Genomic DNA, 17,785 nt, shown 5'->3' with positions numbered 1-17,785 from the left:
GTAGGTATGTCCAAACTTTTGACGGGTACTGTATGTCCATAAAAAGTATGCCAGTTGATTCATGATTTCGACTGGCTGAGAAACGCTGATCATTACTGTGGGACAGCTGGAGATTTGAATATTGAAACAATGTTGCAAATGTCAGAGAGACAATGGAATGGCTGGTGTAGATAGTGCTACTGGGTATATAGACCTCAGTCCTCCAAGAAATAACACAATATATAGATTCTAAAGACCCTACTGAGTATTCCCAACCCCACTTTTACCTGTGCACATAGAATTTTTTAGAAGCACATTTGTAATTTTTCCAATAAATGTCTCCTTGCATTTGCATATACGCACAATAAAATGGAAATGGATTAAAATGTAATATATTGTGAATGAGTTATCCACATTGCTGTTTTGAAATGCGGGCTTTCATTTTGAAGGATTACCACACGAGTGACGTCATCGTTTGTGCCGCTTGCAGAATACTAGTCAGGACGTCACATGCACATACATATCCGTCATCGTCCCCGTTTTAATAGCCTGAAGTAGGCTACATCTTATGTCTGTCTACCTTTCCCCACGTTCGTAGCCTACTTCTGCTATTGTAATACATTTTATGAAGTTTGTCTTTGAACATATTAATGCCTGTTTTGACTTGTGTAACGTTAGCTTTGGCTATTTAATGGCCACATGTTTTATTTCCTCTGCGGCTGTAAACTGTGATCACATTCTGCAGTCATGTGGATAGCAAAGTTTTGTCATGCACAAAAACATGAGCTTTTCCTCTCAGCCTAGCCGGTGCCTCTCCCACTCTCTTCGCCAATGGACCAGTACTCCACACACAACTAGCGCGCAGTCATTCAGGTAAGCGCCGTAGTAAGCGGAGTCGGATCACAGGCTGCCTTGACCGCACTACTGCTGCAGTATTGGCATCTTCTGCCTGCAACTGGCATAGAGTGAGGAAAAGCGAAATTGAATGACATACAGTCTGAACGATATTTATATTCGATCTGTATGCGCGTCCAACGAGCAAGAGCAGCAAGAGACGGACCCCTGCGAATGAACCATATCGTTGGAAGTTGTGGGATACTTTGAAACAAACTGCGACTGAGCGACGGTGTTGGTGCAACCTTGCCCCTGACTTGACAGGTAGCCAGCCTATCGAACATGTCGGGACATCGGGTGCAGTTCGCGGACCAGCTTCCTTCCACTGACCGCAAAGCTAGCCCCAACTTACCGAGTAAGCGCTTCTCTTGTTACTCTTGTTTGCTTCTTGGTTTTCTGCTTTCAAGTTTCGAGCTTGTGTCCACACTGACCTTGGCTTGGAGGAGAAGTCATATTTATAAAAAAAAAATGCTGATATGGCAGTCTATATATTTGGCCAATGATAGGCTTCTAATTATCTTGTTTAAACGTATTTTGATGAACATGGGATACTAGGATAAGGCTATAGCTACGTTTAAACCGTTACAATATTTTCTGTAGTAGCCACAGCCCCTGCACCCGGTCATATTTCCCCCATGTGCTTATTAATTTGACCAAAAGCTCCCAATCTCCATATAATTTTATACATACACTGATTTATCTAGCCCTATATTTTAGGATTGTAACATTATCTTCATTTTCCTTTACATATGTTATGTTATAAATGCATTACAAATACTTAGACTAATCATGGATTCAATCATGGATTCAAAGTCATTAACTCCATATAATTCAATCAGTTAACATTAAGTATTGCTTACAATTTTATGGGATTGCCATGGGAGTGTGGTTTAGTTGCTGTGTGTTATCTCAAGTAGCATCACCTGTCACAATGCTCATTTGTCACCTGGAGTCAATGATAGGGCCACTGACAGGGGCCACTGACAGTGATAGGGGCCACTGATGCCTGATGCCCTATGGCATTAAGCCCGGCAGGGTGCCTGCTCTTATTAAGCCCGGATGTTACGGTCATCAAGGCTAGCTAGACCACATCAGGCTCACTGCCAAGCCATAGACATCCTCAGAATATGAATGTCCCAGTCTATTTGGATGTCGGGGACCAGGGCTGTTATGTATCTAGCGTGTCATACCGGTGTTGATTTAGCTGAAGTAGGATCAGTTTAGCCTTTTAAACACAATTAATGAGATTACATGGACAGGGGAAACCCGATCCTAGATCAGCACTCCAACTCTGAGACGTTTTATGAATTTTGAGCTTTATGTTTTGTCAAAGTGACCCTAGAAATGCCACTCCCTAATTGCTGTGGATACCTGAATTGCAGAAGCATACAGGATATGGGTGCCGGTCTCTCCTCGCTGTCCCAGCTTGTACCAGAAAAGTGCTCTGACTTCCTATTGTAATGCTGAGAGAACGCAAGTTTACTTCAGGTTAAAACTTGCAATGGTCGACATGGACCAAGTGGGAAATTGTTGTGCAATAGCAGAAACTCTGGAACAAATGCTACATTTTGGTTTCTTTGGGGAGATGTAGCATTCTGTCCTTGGAGTTGATCTCTGTTTCATTTTGTCCTTTTCATGCCCAATGAAGAGAATAGAAAGTGCAGTCTCTTTTATTCTTCTCTATAGCTAGGTTTCCTTCCAATTGGCAACAGATTTTCTTGCAAATATAATAAATACAATTCACATAAAGAAAATCTGCAAAATGTCCCACCAGTGGTTTATTCCCACCAAACTGACCTGCTGTGGATACAAATCAGTGCGTGATGATGTAGAGCACACAAAAATCAATCAATCTTTTTCGCTTAAGTTTTCATTGACCAAATAAAATTCTAGAGTTCAATGTGTTTCAACCGCATATTCAGCTCTACTGATTTGTCACAAAAACTGTTGTGTTATATAGAAAATGTGCCTACTCTGGTCTTGGAACGTTCGCTCTAGCCAACAACTCGCAGATGCAGTTCTGGTAGGCTGTGCGGGTAAGCTACATGATGAGATTATTATGGATAAGAGCGAGAATACTTGTATTTGTCAAAAGGCAGTGAAGCATCGATCATCATGTCACCAGAATAAGACCCTCAATATTAATTGGATAGACGCATTAAGCTCATCACTGTGCACTTTCACCACCCTGTGAAGTTCATCATCATTTATTTAATCTGTAGTCTAATAAACTGCATGGTTTCAGTTCAGGTGAGCCCAGTGAGCGTTAATGCGCGTAATGATGGTGACAGGTGTGCGTAATGAAGGGCAGCCTGGCGCCCTTGAGCGACAGAGATGGAGAGCTGGAGCAGGCATGACAGTATGTGGATAGAATATGTAGTATATCTGAAGAATACATGGCTAGAATAGTATATGTACTGCAATAGTTGAATAGGATGGACTTGGCTAGAATACAGTATAAAATGGGTAAAACAGTATGCAACCATTGTTAAAGTGACCAGTGTTCCATGTCTATGTACATAAGGCAGCAAGCTCTATGGTGCTGGGATCAGTAACCGGGTGGTAGCCGGCTAGTGACAGTGACAAAATTCAGGGTAGGATACTAGGTGTAGGCAGGCTAGTGATGGCTATTTAACAGTCTAATGGCCTTGAGATTGATTTTTTTTCCCGGTCTCTCGGTTCCAGCTTTGATGCACCTGTACTGACGGGGTGAACGGGGGTGAACGGGCTGTGGCTCGGGTGGCTGAGGTCCTTGATGATCTTCTTGGCCTTCCTGTGACACTGGGTGCTGTAGATGTCCTGAAGGGCAGGCAGTGTGCTCTCAGTGATGTGTTGGGCTGACGTTGGCCTGGTTGCCATACCAGGCGGTGATACAGCTTAACAGGATGCTCTCAATGGCGCATCTGTAAAGGTTTGTGAGGGTCTTCGGGGCCAAGTCAAATTTCTTCAGCCTCCTGAGGTTGAAGAGGAGCTGTTGAGCCTTCTTCAACACAACGTCTGAATGGGTGGACCATTTCAGTTTGTCAGTGACGGGTATCCCGAGGAACTTTAAGCTTTCATCTGCCTCCTGAAGCCCACGATCAACTCCTTCATTTTGTTGACGTTGAGGGAGAGATTATTTTCCTGGCACCACTCCGCCACAGTGCCCTCACCTCCTCCCTGTAGCCTGTCTGGTCATTGTTGGTAAGCAGGCCTACCATTGTTCTGTCATCTGCAAACTTAATGATTGAGTTGGAGGCGTGCGTGGCCATGCAGTCATGGGTAAACAGGGAGAACATGAGTGGGCTGAGCACACACCCTTATGGGGCCCCTGTGTTGAGGATCAGCATAGGGGAGGTTGTTGCCTACCTTCACCGCCTGGGCGGCCTGTCGGGAAGTCCAGGATCCAGTTGCACAGGGCAGGGTTCAGACCTAGGGCCCCGAGCTTAAGGATGACCTTTGAGGGTACTATGGTGTTGAAGGCTGAGCTGTAGTCAATGAACAGCGATCTTACATAGGTATTCCTTTTGTCCAGATGGGATAGGGCAGTGTGCAGTGCGATGGCGATTGCATTATCCGTGGATCTATTGGGGCGGAATGCGAATTGCAGTGGGTCTAGGGTGTCGGGTAAGGTGGAGGTGATATTATCCTTAACTAGTCTCTCAATGTACTTCATGATGACAGAAATGAGTGCTAAAGGGCAATAGTCATTTAGTTGAGTTACCTTAGGAACAGTGGGGGGCATCTTGAAGTAAGTAGGGACAGCAGACTGGGGTAGGGAGAGATTGAATATGTCAGTGAACACTCCAGCCAGCTGGTCTGCGCGTGCTCTGAGGAGATAGCTAGGGATGCTGTCTGGGCCCGGAAACGTGGTTCGTGAGAAATATGGCCCGTGAAAGCTACAGATTAACCCATAATGCTCCAGACCTCGTTTCAAATACTATTTGAAGTTGTTCAAATGCTTTGAGCGTTTGCTTTAGCTTGCCTGGATTGCCAGATGGGCGGGGTTTACACTGTTTGGACTATTCTATTGGTTTAATTTCACCAGGCAAGTATTTGAAATTATTTCAAGTAGTATTTGAACCCAGGCTGGATCTTCCCCAACTCAATGCAACAGCACATGCACTGTATACCACCAGCCTAAAGCATGACTAAACCCGATGCTAGATTAGTAGGAAGTTTGGTATTGCCCCCAATGGAACACGAGCCAAACACAGATGAGAATGTCCGGGTCACTCTATTCTATACTCCTATAGCTAATGTCTCCAGATACATCTTACTTTAAGGTAGCAGTTGTCCTTGCAGTATGTGGACACAATGCTCTCTCCATCTTTCCTGTGCACTCCTGATGTCATTACTAGATAGACGCAGTGTGCGCGTACAGGGGCTTGACGATGACTGCGTGCGCTCTCCGTCTTGTCGAGGTGACGCTCACCTTGAACCACTTCTTTCTCCAGCGGTACCTCAGCCCCACTGTGCACCACAACACCACACGGTCGCCGAGGACACATGGTTAGAAACGGACACTGCTTCTCCAGTAAAACGTGCAGCGGCCCTTGTTCATAAAGCGTCTCAGAGGAGGAGTGCTGGTTTTAGGATCAGTTTAGCACTTTTAGATCATAATTCATAAGGTTATATTGACAGGGGGGGACCTGATCCTAGATCAGCACTCTTACTCTGAGACGCTTTATGAAAGTGCTTTTATGAATACGGGCCCATGTGTTTATTATTATGGTGAATGCAATGAGGGGATGATGATGTGTATTGATGCTTATTGCTTGTGAGGCATATGATAGTCGCAGCTGTTTCTCTCATCTCTCTGGTCACTGCTGCAGTGCATGCACCCACTCTGGGACGTCATAATGACGAGAGAAATGCTGAGCCCATCTCCACGGCGACAGGGTGATTGACAGGCCACGTGAGCGCTAATCATGTTCCCAGACACTTCCACCAAAATGCACGAAGAGTCTGCTGGACCAACGTGCCAAACTTGAAACTCTCGGCGTACAGGCATTGGCTTAATCTGCCAACCAATCATCTCCCAGAACAGCTTCTCCCCAAACCTCTCCCATATGTAATTTGTGCACCTCAAGTTCCTGCCTGGGTCCTGCCTCCATTTGGACCCACGCCTTGCAGTCGTGAGATTCACTCAAATTAAATGATGCCAAATCCTTTACTCAGTAAGATCACTCCCATAGAATTCTATGGTCACTCCCACAAAGGCCAACTTTAAATTGTTGATATCCCAAGCTTATATGCACTGTGCGCAATAGCCTGTGGACGATGTTACGTGAGGGCAGACAATGGAAGTCTGCCAGTCTCTGCAAATCCCCTTCAGAGAATAGGCTGCTACACACAGCCCTGTCAAGACATTGAATTGGTGTGTGTGTGTGTGTGCGTGCGTGTGTGTGTGTGTGTGCGCGCATATGTGTGTGTTTGTGCGTGTCAGCCGTAGTGGACGATACCTACTACTTTTGGCACACGTATCACTTTTCGCGCATGGGTATTCCTGTCCCGGATTATGTGTGTGTGTGAGTCATGTGTGGCGAGAGAGAGGGACACGCATTGGGGCAGGGCCAGGGTTGAAAAGTGCTGAGGAGGTTGTGTGTAGGGCAGGGTTCAGATTGTATGCAGAATGGCTTGGGAGGGAAACACAAAATGGCCTCTTCAGCAGCAGTCCCCCATCCTGTGGTCCAGAGCCAGGTGACGGGAGTGTTAGGTTTCCCTCCCAAACATCCATCAATCTCTCTCTCTCTCTCACTCTCTCTCTCTCTCTCTCTCTCTCTCTCTCTCTCTCTCGCTCTCTCTCTCTCTCTCTCTCTCTCTCTCACTCACACTCTCTCTCTCTCTCACTCACACACTCTCTCTCTCTCTCACTCACACTCTCTCTCTCTCTCTCTCTCTCTCTCTCTCTCTCTCTCTCTCTCTCTCTCTCCCCCCCGGATTAAAAAGCAGCTGCTGGGTTCAGCGTCCAGGGCAGGACCGTCTCTCTGGGATACCACAGGGCTGAATATCATCTAATTTCACCAGATGCATACAGGAGGATCAGGTTGCTTAAGTAGACAAGAAGCAAATGGCACCTGGATCATAGCAGGACCCCAAAATGAAACCAGGATTTTAATCCGGTTATGAACTGATACGTTGACTAATGACGCTGGAATGACTGAAAGTCATTATTAACTGAACTGACAAAACTAAACCTTGTGGCCTCAACACTTTGTCAGGGATAATGGAGAGGAAAGTCCTATATTGGAATGGGAAAGCCTCATGCTTTCCCAAAGTTTTCCAGAAATCCCGCTTGGCAGATTCCCAGATTTCCAGTTTTTACCTTCCTGATTCCAGAATCTTTTTTGGCAAACCTGGGAATTTTGGGAAAGTTAACAAACTCTAGCGATGGTGAACACCTTCCTGATTATAGGGGTTAGTCAGAAAGTGTTTGTTTTGAACCGCTATAGAACGACAGTGAGGCCGAGGAGCGACATGACCGAAACAGGGCCCTGTCGCCAGGAGATAGCGTGGGCTAGGGCGGGGGTGTTGGTTTACTCATATGATATTCTCCTTGTGGTGAGGTCAAACACACAACACACACACACACACACACACATTCCATATTTGTGATTCATTTGCGGACTGTCGGGTCAAATCCCTTTTCATTTGTCACGATGTCTAGTGTTAACATTAGCATGCTAACTTAATGATGCCTCTTCTCAAGGGAGTTGATAAGTGCAGCGTTGGAATGAGAATCACACAGGGCCGATTCACATGTACAGGAACGCAGGCGATATCTGTGCCAATGTCGGAGTAGCTGTCGGGAAGGTACTTTTCTCAACACAACTCACGGGTGTGAAAGATGTGGTACAATAGGATATTTTTAATATGCGGTGACCACACAGTGATCCCCACCAGGTGTTTCTTCTCTAAACATTCAAGTCCATTGAACTCAGCCAGGGCTAGTTACAGCAGCCAAGCCTCTTTCTCCTAGTGGTGCGATGGGATGTGTGAAATACCCTGACTTCATCAGCTGGCTGTCTGTCCCGCCTGTCTGTATGTGTCTGTCGATCTGTCTGTCTGCTTGCCGTCCGCCCACCCGTCCGTCCATTCATTCCTCCGTCCGTCTGAGGAGGAGACTGATCAGTCTTCCCTCCCTGCTAGAAATAGCCCCTCCAGAGATGCTAATCAGCTGTTTTGACGTTGGATTTAAAGCCAGTCACGTTGGATTTAAAGCCAGGCTCTTAAGTTACTGTGTCTGAAACAATATGATTTTAAGAGCAGTCCATAGCCTCACCCTCAGAGTAACAGTAACACATGCTCATGTTTTGTTAACTTTAACTGGGGAAGATGGCTTTCAGATCAAAGCTAATGCACCCTTGAGTTGATGTCAAGTGTGTTTTTAGTGCTGAATTACAAGGACACAAAGAACAATAGACCTGTTTGCTTTTTTTTTTTTTAAATGTCCCCTAATTTATTCGTTTAAAAATATGTTCCGAACCAACTGCTGTAGACAGATGCACCGTTTTTCCACTTGCTGAAGTTTTAATTAAACCACATGCTGTGCATGCTTTGAAGCCTTCGGCATAACAGAATGTATTTCATTTTGCTGTTCATTTGGCTTAAGGTTGAAAGGTGACAGCGGTACCACTAAAGAAGAAACATTTCCAGTTGGACCCTATTCCCTGCATAGTGCACCAGGGTCCATAGGGCTCTGTGTAGTGCCCTATGTAGGAAATAGGGTGTCATTTGGGACGCAAACAGGGTGCCTGAAAACGCCCACCTTAAGGGTTTCTGAGAAAATCAATGGTTCCGCATTCATTCTCTCCTGGTCTATCGCATTTCTCTTCCCCATGTTTCTGCTGACCTCTCCATATCTCTGCTATCTCTGCTTCCTGATTTACTGAGATCGGCCTCTTCAGTGACCCCTCTAAGAAAGGAGATCTTTTCTCCCAGGCCTCGCCTTTTACCGGCCGCGCGGCAAATGCACTCTTGTGACGCCTGACATTTCATTCCAATTTGAAGTATTAAGGACAGACTAAACATTCAGGCCGTTCTTCAGGAAATGATGCCTGAAGGAGAGTGCTTGAAACACACACACACAAAGTGCCTTCAGAAAGTATTCACACCTCTTGACTTATTCCACATTTTGTTGTGTTGCAGCTTGAATTCAAAATGGATGAAAACAAATGTTTTAAATACGTCACCCATCTACACGCACTACCCCAAGGGAAAACATGTTTGACATTTTTGCAACACAGAAATATCTAATTCACATACAGTATGTATTCACACCCCTTTGCTATGACACTTCAAATTGAGCGCAGGTGCATCCAATTTCCTTTCATCATCCTTGAGATGGCACTACAACTGGATTGGAGTCCACATGTGGCCAATTGTTTGAACATGATTTAGGAAGAACCTAAACTGTCTATATGAGGTCCCACAGTTGATAGTGCATGTCAGAGCAGAAACTATACCACAAAGTCCAAGAAACTGTCCATAGATCACCGAGATAGAATTGTGATGAGGTACATATCTGGGGAAGGGTATAAAACAATTTCTAGAGTGTTGAAAGTTTCCAAGAGCACAGTGATCTCCATCATTGGGAAACTGAAAAAATATGGAACTACCCAGACTAGAGCTGGCCGTCCGACCAAACTGATCAAGCGGGCAAGAAGGACCTTGGTTAGGGCAGTGACCAAGAACCCAATGACCTCTCTGACAGAACTACAGAGTTCTTTGGCTGATATGGGAGAACCTGCCAGAAGGACAGTCTCTACAGCATTTCAGCAATCTGGGCTTTATGGTAGAGTTGCCAGATGGAAGCCACTCCTGAGAAAAAGGCACATGACGGCAAACTTTGACTTTACAAAAAGCATGTGAAGGACTCTGAGAGCATAAAGCAAAATATTCTGTAGTCTAATGAGACAAAAAATGTAACTATTTTGCTAAGCGCTCTGTCTGAAAAAAACCCAGGCACAGCTCATCACCCGTCTAGCACCATCTCTACCGTGAAGCATAGTGGTGGCAGCATCATGTTATGGGGATGCTTTTCAGCGGCAGGGAACGGGAGACTGGTAATGATAGAGGGAACAATGAATGTAGCCAAATACCGGCAAATCCTTGATGAGAACCTGCTTCAGAGTTCAAACGACTTTAGACTTGGGTGAATATTTACGTTCAAACAGGACAATGACCCCAAGCATACAGCCAAGCAATGCTGGAAAGGCCTCAGAATAATGGCTTCAGAACAAGAAAGTCCTTGAGTGGCCCAGCCAAAGTCCAGACTTGAATCACATAAAAAATCTGTGGAAAGACTTGAAGATTGCTGTTCACCGCAGCTCCTAATCTAACTTAACAGAGCTTGAGAAAATCTGCAATGAAGAATGGGGGGAAAAATGCCCAAATCCATATGTGCAAAGCTCATACAGACATACCCAAGACGACTCAAAGCTGTAATCACCGCCAAAGGTAATTCTACAAGGTATTAACTCAGTGGTTTGAATACTTATGTAAATGAGATATTTCTGCATTTTATTTTCAAGAAATGTTCTACAATTTCTAAAAACATGTTTCCTCTTTGTCGTTATGGGGTATTGTGTGTAGATGGGTGAGAGAAACAATCTATGTAAACAATTTTGAATTCAGGCTGTAACAACAAAATGTGGAATAACTCAAGGGGTGTGAATACTTTCTGAAGGCACTGTATGCATGCAGGAAGGCAGGCACGCACATACACACACACACATAGCATGAACACACACACACCAAACAACCAACATTACAGCTTCTTTCATCTGAGCCACCAATTACCACTAGTAACAAGAGAGGCTTATAGCCACTCAAGGGTGAATGCAAAGTCAGTGTTTGTGACAAAATGTAAAAAAAAACAAGGAGCTATGGGAATTGGGACAAAGCAATGGGAATGTGGAAAGTTATGCAATGTGTTGGAGGAGACTGCAATGTGTTGGAAAAGACTTGGTATTTTTATGCTTGGATGATCTAGAGGTCTGGTATATCAGCTGGGAATGTCTGGTGGATCAGGGGGATGTTCCCTCCATGAAACGCCAACCATGTCTGGAGGAATCTGATTGGATCTTTGAAACACCACTCATGTCGTCTGAATTTGATTGGATCAGACTGCTTTGCGTGTCTGATGAATTCTCCATCCGCACTCTCCTGTGTACTCCAGTCTCTCCACTGCTGTGTTGTGGGACAGTGGTGGAATGTGGTGGAAAGGAACCAGATGTTTCTTTGGCTCTCTTTGCGCCAGTTTTTTTCAGTGTCTCCCCCCTGTTGTATTGTTTCTTAACACAGAAGAAACAGTAATGGATTCCCAGGTCTGCACAAGGGCCCATATTCTCCGTGTCTCAGATTAGGAGTGCTGATCTAGGATCAGGTCTTCCCTGCCCCAGGTATCAAGTCAACCCTCATACTCTGAGACACTTGATACATGCGACCCCTGGTTTGTTTTCTTAGAGTTTATGAGGTCACGACATGCTTTGACCTTCATCGGCATCAAATGCACAAATGAAGAAGCAGATTGAGGTCTTGGAAGTAATGCTGTCCATCTGCTCGGAAAACAGATGACACATGTATCAGTCAACACTGGGCACTTAATGACTCCTACTGGCTGTTTTGCTAACACACAGTGCTCCTAGACACAACAACCGTCTCACAGCTCAGTTTAGCCTGTGGATACAACTGTTGATTAAAAAAACATCTTCCCCATCGTTGTAGTGATTAGAGAACGTAATCTAAACTGCTCCTCTGTAAAACAGTATAAAGAGCTAGACTCTGTCCCAAATGGCACCCTATTCCCTATATAGTGCACTGCCTTTTGACCAGGGCCTATGTGCTATTTGGGCCGGACACACTGACTCCCATGGAGGTCTCAATTGGCCACCCAATTTGTTGTGTTCCTTCCGCTTTGAGCTGTGTTTTTGAAAATGTCCCCTTTGCTCTTTTGGCGATTAATGGTGATCTACCTTATTGGGGGCAGGTCTATGAGGTACTGTGTGTATCTTATTAACATTCTCTGTGTGTCGCCCAAAACCTCTAATTATCCATGATATGCCAGTCCTAATGATGACACTGTTTTTCAAGGGTGCTCTGGGAATGTACATTTCTGGCACAGATAAGTGTGAGTCAAATAGCCTTCCCTTTTGAAGTTTCAGGCGAGGTCATGTTCAAAGAAGCATGTCAAATAGGTTATAGAATAAAATACCTTTAGTTAACTAGGCAAGTCAGTTAAGAACACATTCTTATTTTCAATGACGGCCTAGGAACGGTGGGTTAACTGCCTTGTTCAGGGGCAGAACGACAGATTTTCACCTTGTCAGCTCGGGGGATCCAATCTAGCAACACTACAGTTAACTAGTCCAACACAATAACGACCTGCCTCTATCTTGTTGCACTCCACAAGCAGACTGCCTGTTACGCAAATGCAGTTAGCCAAGGTAAGTTGCTAGCTAGCATTAAACTTATCTTATAAAAAACAATCAATCATAATCACTAGTTAACTACACATGGTTGATGATATTACTAGATATTATCTAGCGTGTCCTGTGTTGCATATAATCTGACTGAGCATACAAGCATACAAGTATCTAAGTATCTGACTGAGCGGTGGTAGGCAGAAGCAGGCGCGTAAACATTCATTCAAACAGCACTTTTGTGCGTTTTGCCAGCAGCTCTTTGCTGTGCTTCAACCATTGCGCTGTTTATGACTTCAAGCCTATCAACTCCTGAGATAAGGCTGGTGTAACCGAAGTGAAATGGCTAGCTAGTTAGCGCGCGCTAATAGCGTTTCAAACGTCTCTCGCTCTGAGCCTTCTAGTAGTTGTTCCCCTTGCTCTGCATGGGTAACGCTGCTTCGATGGTGGCTGTTGTCGTTGTGTTCCTGGTTCGAGCCCAGGGAGGAGCGAGGAGAGGGATGGAAGCTATACTGTTACACTGGCAAAACTAAAGTGCCTATAAGAACATCCAATAGTCAAAGGTTAATGAAATACAAATGGTATAGAGGGAAATAGTCCTATAATTCCTATAATAACTACAACCTAAAACTTCTTACCTGGGAATATTGAAGACTCATGTTAAAAGGAACCACCAGCTTTCATATGTTCTCATGTTCTGAGCAAGGAACTGAAACGTTAGCTTTCTTACATAGCACATATTGCACTTTTACTTTCTTTTCCAACACTTTGTTTTTGTATTATTTAAACCAAATTGAACATGTTTCATTATTTACTTGAGGCTAAATTGATTTTATTGATGTATTATGTTAAGTTAAAATAAGTGTTCATTCAGTATTGTTGTAATTGTCATTATTACAAATACATTCAAAAAAATCGGCCGATTAATCGGTATCGGCTTTTTTGGTCCTCCAATAATCGGTATCGGCGTTGAAAAATCATAATCGGTCGACCTCTAGTGTGTGTGTGTGTGTGTGTGTGTACGGGGTCATGAACAAACTGGCTCTACGTAATAGGTATTATCTGTCCCTATACCTACTGTATATGCCCATATTGACTCTAATAAACCTGTTATTTAATTTGGATGAGGGTCCAAATTAATCAGGTGATCCGGATCACTGGTGCAGAGGCAGAATATGTCAACACAGCATTTCTGTCACACACACACACACACACACACACACACACACACACACAGTGTATTGTTTAGCACCGTTGAATGACATATCACTCTCCTCATTCAAGAAATGCACTATTACGACCAGTGGTTAAACAATGACATTCAGTAAAAAAAAAAGATGTATTTATCCACATGGGGAAATTACTTAAAGGATATATTAACCTTTTTTAACCAAATCTATATTTTGGATGTTAATTGCATGTTGTAAAAGTGTCCAGACACTTTCTTTTGCGATTTGGGAAACTTACCCCAATAGCAATAGACTTCCTCAGGCTTGTTTTTCATTTGCAGGGGCACAGATAAAATATGAACAAAGGCTCCAGAAACACCTTTTTGTTGGACTTGAGAAATACTTTTCTGTGTGTGTGTATTAGGGCTGCCTGTGAGGGAATGCTAGTGCCAAAAGCACTTCATGTGGTGAAAGTAAGAATTGCCATTGAATTTATTTTATTCAACCTTTATTTAACTAGGCAAGTCAGTTAAAGAACACATTCTTATTTTCAATGACGGCCTAGGAACAGTGGGTTAACTGCCTGTTCAGGGGCAGAACGACAGATGTGTACCTTGTCAGCTCGGGGATTTAAACTTGCAATCTTTCGGTTACTAGTCCAACTCTCTAACCACTAGGCTACCCTGCCGCCCCCATTTAACTAAGGTTGGGAAGCAACCTTTGCTCTGTAGAAACCCTAGCTGAGGAATGTTTAGGGTGTGTTCTGTTTTTTTATATATATATATATATATATATATATATATATATATATATCTTTGTAGAATCATGGATGGAGTGGAATCCACTCCCAGTCAATAACCACAAGCTGTTCATGTCAGTGTGATTAATTGGAGGCTTGGAGCTGGGATACAAGTGGGTGTGTACTGCAGGAATGGAGACCAATGATTGCTTGGAGTCATTATTACAGTAGTTTGGGGGTGGAGATAGTTTCCTGAAATTCCTTCTCTCTATCTGCCGAGAAGCACATTTGAAAGTTTCTCTGTAGTTTTGAACTTTTGAACTTTCTCCCACCCACCCACACACACACAAACACCCTGTCACTCACCAAGCACTATTTCAATAAATGATTTCCATTCCCGTTGGTTTTTGCATAAACAATATAAATATATATTTTTCTATCAACGAGTACAGGGGGAAAAATGAAGTACAGTATTTGGATTTTGGGTGCCCCTGGGCCCTGTCTGTGACTTTCCAGTGCTCTGCAGAGCTGTCTAATCCTGTAAACTCCACAACAGTCCATAAAGTACCGGCATGGCAGGTGGTCTAAGTGAGTACTCTCCGGCCAAGCCTTTGATTCTACCCAATAACCTGATCTGAAGACAAAGAGAACTTTCATTAACTTTAATAAAGTGCCACTTTATGAAAATCATCCCTCATGATCAGGGCCCTTAGTTTATCCAGATCAGGAATAACTCTGCGTCCCAAGACCGAATGCTCATCCCGAAGGTGCTGATGTGTGTGTGTTTCACTTGTATACCCGCAGTCCCTGCAAAGCAGTTAAAAATATATATATATCCTTATGACAGTAAACTGGTGTCAAAGCCACTGATTTTAAAGTATGAGGGGATATCAGTGAACAAATGCCATGGTCAAGGCTACGACCGCGCTAGTGCAATGAGTGGAGCTTACCCAGGTGTTCAAGAGCTCATATCAGACCGAGAGCCTGATGCTTCTTAGATAGTTCTTTATGAGTTTTAGTTCAGAAAACGATCTCTCCGCACAAGTGACAGTTACAAGGATGGTAAGAACAGCTTGATTGATGTGGCAACACCAGGGAAACTGGGCAGAAACGAGACGTGCTTCAAAATACAGCAGTTCTGCAACACCTTTAATTGAGCCTCTCATTCTCCTTAATTGCGGGCTTCAACACATTATGGAAAGAGATTAACTGTATAGGAAGCTCTGGGGACTGGTCGTCTGGATACTGGACAGCCAATAAATTGTCAGATGCAAAGAGTTCTTGTCTGCTAAAGCTGTTTGCGATTTCGTTCATACTGGTGGACCGGCATTTGAGTTGTGTGGTTGCAATATCAACAGTCCCATATCTCTGGTACAGTATATCTTGGTATGCACCATTCAAGACTACGTTTAAATTGTGTGCAGCGCAATGGACATATAATGCACAATGTCTCAGGAAAGACTGTCTGGTTTGGCAAAACTACTCAGTATAGGAAACAGTCGGGTCCGCAGTCTGGACCTACAGGCCGTGGTGAAAACATTTTCACACAAAAAAAGGGAGGACTTAAGGAGACTAGAGGAGTCTCTCAAGTTGTATCTAATTTCATTTAATTTGCCCTGAATATTGCAGCCCTTTTGTGTAGGCTATTAGCCAGACAAAATCCGCCGAGTTCAACAATAAATAGTGGCTGAATTTATCCTCAAGCCGACTTCTTGTTTCCTCATTGCTGGGCTTTTTGATGTGTACTTTTTACACAAAGTTTATAAATAGCAGCTAAATATAGCTAAAGATAGTGCACTGCGTCATGAAACAATCCCTAGTAAACACATGTTTTTAGGGTGGACTGACTATTATTTGGCATGAATAGTCTGGTTTTACGCACAACTTTCTATCCAAGCTGGGAGAGAGCGCAAAGATGGCTCATGTCATGAAGGTTCAGGTAGCCAATACAGGGAAGTTGTATATATATATTTATTTTACAATCTGCAATTTTGGAATTTCAAACTATAATTACTGAACAAGTAATTACATTATTGCCACCTGCCAGCAGTCGAACAATGACAGCATTGCGACAGCATGAATGCCTTTGTGAAATGTTAGGCTTAACCTGAGAAAATGACGACCAAATAGGCCTACCAATAAACATTTATCCGTTAGCTGAAGCAAAGCTATACATGCCCTGGCACCTCAGAAATCCTATCTTCGATTCGATAAGCATGCAGCTGCATAGACATGTCACAATTTCAGCACCATGGACAGCAATCAGTAGTCTATACTTCAAAATATATACTGAACAAAAATATAAACCCAACAAATTGTGCACAAATTTGTTTACATCTCTGTTAGTGAGCATTTCTCCTTTGCAAAGCTAATCTATCCACCTGACAGGTGTGGCATATCAAGAAGCTGATTAAACAGCATAAACCCAGGGACGTCGTTTTAGAGAATTTGGCAGTACGTCAAACCGGCCTCACAACTACAGACCACGTGTAACCACGCCAGCCCAGGACCTCCACATCCGGGATTGACTGAGACCTGTCACCCGGACAGCTGATGAAAATGAGGAGTATTTATGTCTGTAATAAAAAAACAAATTTTGATTGGCTGGGCCTGGCACCCCAGTGGGTGGGCCTATGCCCTCTCAGGCCCACCCATGGCTGCGACCCTGCCCAGTCATGTGAAATCCATATTTATTTCAATTGACTGATTTCCTTATATGAACTGCAACTCAGTAAAATCATTGAAATGATTGCATGTTGAGTGTAAATGTTTTGTTCAGTATAATTGTGGGTGTCATCCTGTTCGTATCTCCTAGTTCCATTCAAATGTAGGTTAACTATGTGAGTCAGTGGGTGGATGGCCTCAGGTCTGGTACTTTCTCTGTTACTCACTTATTGGTCATAGCAGGAATACAGAAACAAAGATACAATGTCCCTGCCTCCTTTTCCAAATGTCTCTCTTCCCAGCCCACAGAATGTGCAAAGAGCCCTTTCAACACCTGCTTATAACTAAGTGAAGATAAGTTTCTTCAAACTTTCTGCGACCTTCGGGACCTTAAGTCCCACTCCTCCCTGAGTTGTTGAGTTAGCCCCAGTGCTCCATAGTGAATGGCGACACTAGAATTTTAATATCTGGAGGATTCCGGGTGCTGTGAAGTGATAGAAAGTTTGGGCTCTCTGCTCTTTGATGTTCCCTGTGACTCTTAATGAGGATCAGACTTGGGGGTACGGGGAGGTCAGGGGGACAGCCAAGGGGGAGGGGTGAGGTGGAACGCCAGAGACCGTCGGTCCCTTCAGCTATCTTGAAATGAGTGAGATTTATTGTATTTTATTCTCTCCCCTCTACCTCGTTCTTTCTCCATCACTCTCTCTCTTTTCCCACTCTTCTCTTTAATCACAGTAGTCTCACAGTAGCCTGAGTACCCCTCCTCCTCCTTGGGTGAGTTTATTAGGGAGGCCTTGGCCCAGATGAATCAGCCCTGTGAAGGACGACTGTCTCTGAACTCAGACGTTTTCGCGAGCACCTTTGGGAACGGGAGGTGAGATGGGGTGGGTGGCAGGCTGACTGAGAGGGACGTATGACACAGGAAGCACACCCAA

At 44.0% G+C, this 17,785-nt stretch overlaps 1 protein-coding gene across 2 annotated transcripts in view; it reads left to right on the top strand.

The window, feature by feature from the left end:
* The first annotated feature begins 988 nt into the window (after positions 1-988).
* LOC139367203 (sickle tail protein homolog) overlaps positions 989-17,785 on the top strand; it is a 225,790-nt gene continuing 208,993 nt past the window's right edge. For both annotated transcript variants that reach the window (XM_071105384.1, XM_071105380.1), the window contains exon 1: positions 989-1,228. In XM_071105384.1, the coding sequence (XP_070961485.1) occupies positions 1,156-1,228 (73 nt within the window). In that variant the 5' untranslated portion in view covers positions 989-1,155. The remainder of the gene's footprint in view (positions 1,229-17,785) is intronic.

The sequence above is a fragment of the Oncorhynchus clarkii genome, chromosome 15 (genome assembly GCF_045791955.1).
Source record: "Oncorhynchus clarkii lewisi isolate Uvic-CL-2024 chromosome 15, UVic_Ocla_1.0, whole genome shotgun sequence".
Taxonomy (NCBI): Eukaryota; Metazoa; Chordata; class Actinopteri; order Salmoniformes; family Salmonidae; genus Oncorhynchus; species Oncorhynchus clarkii.
This window is presented reverse-complemented; position numbering and strand designations above follow the sequence as displayed.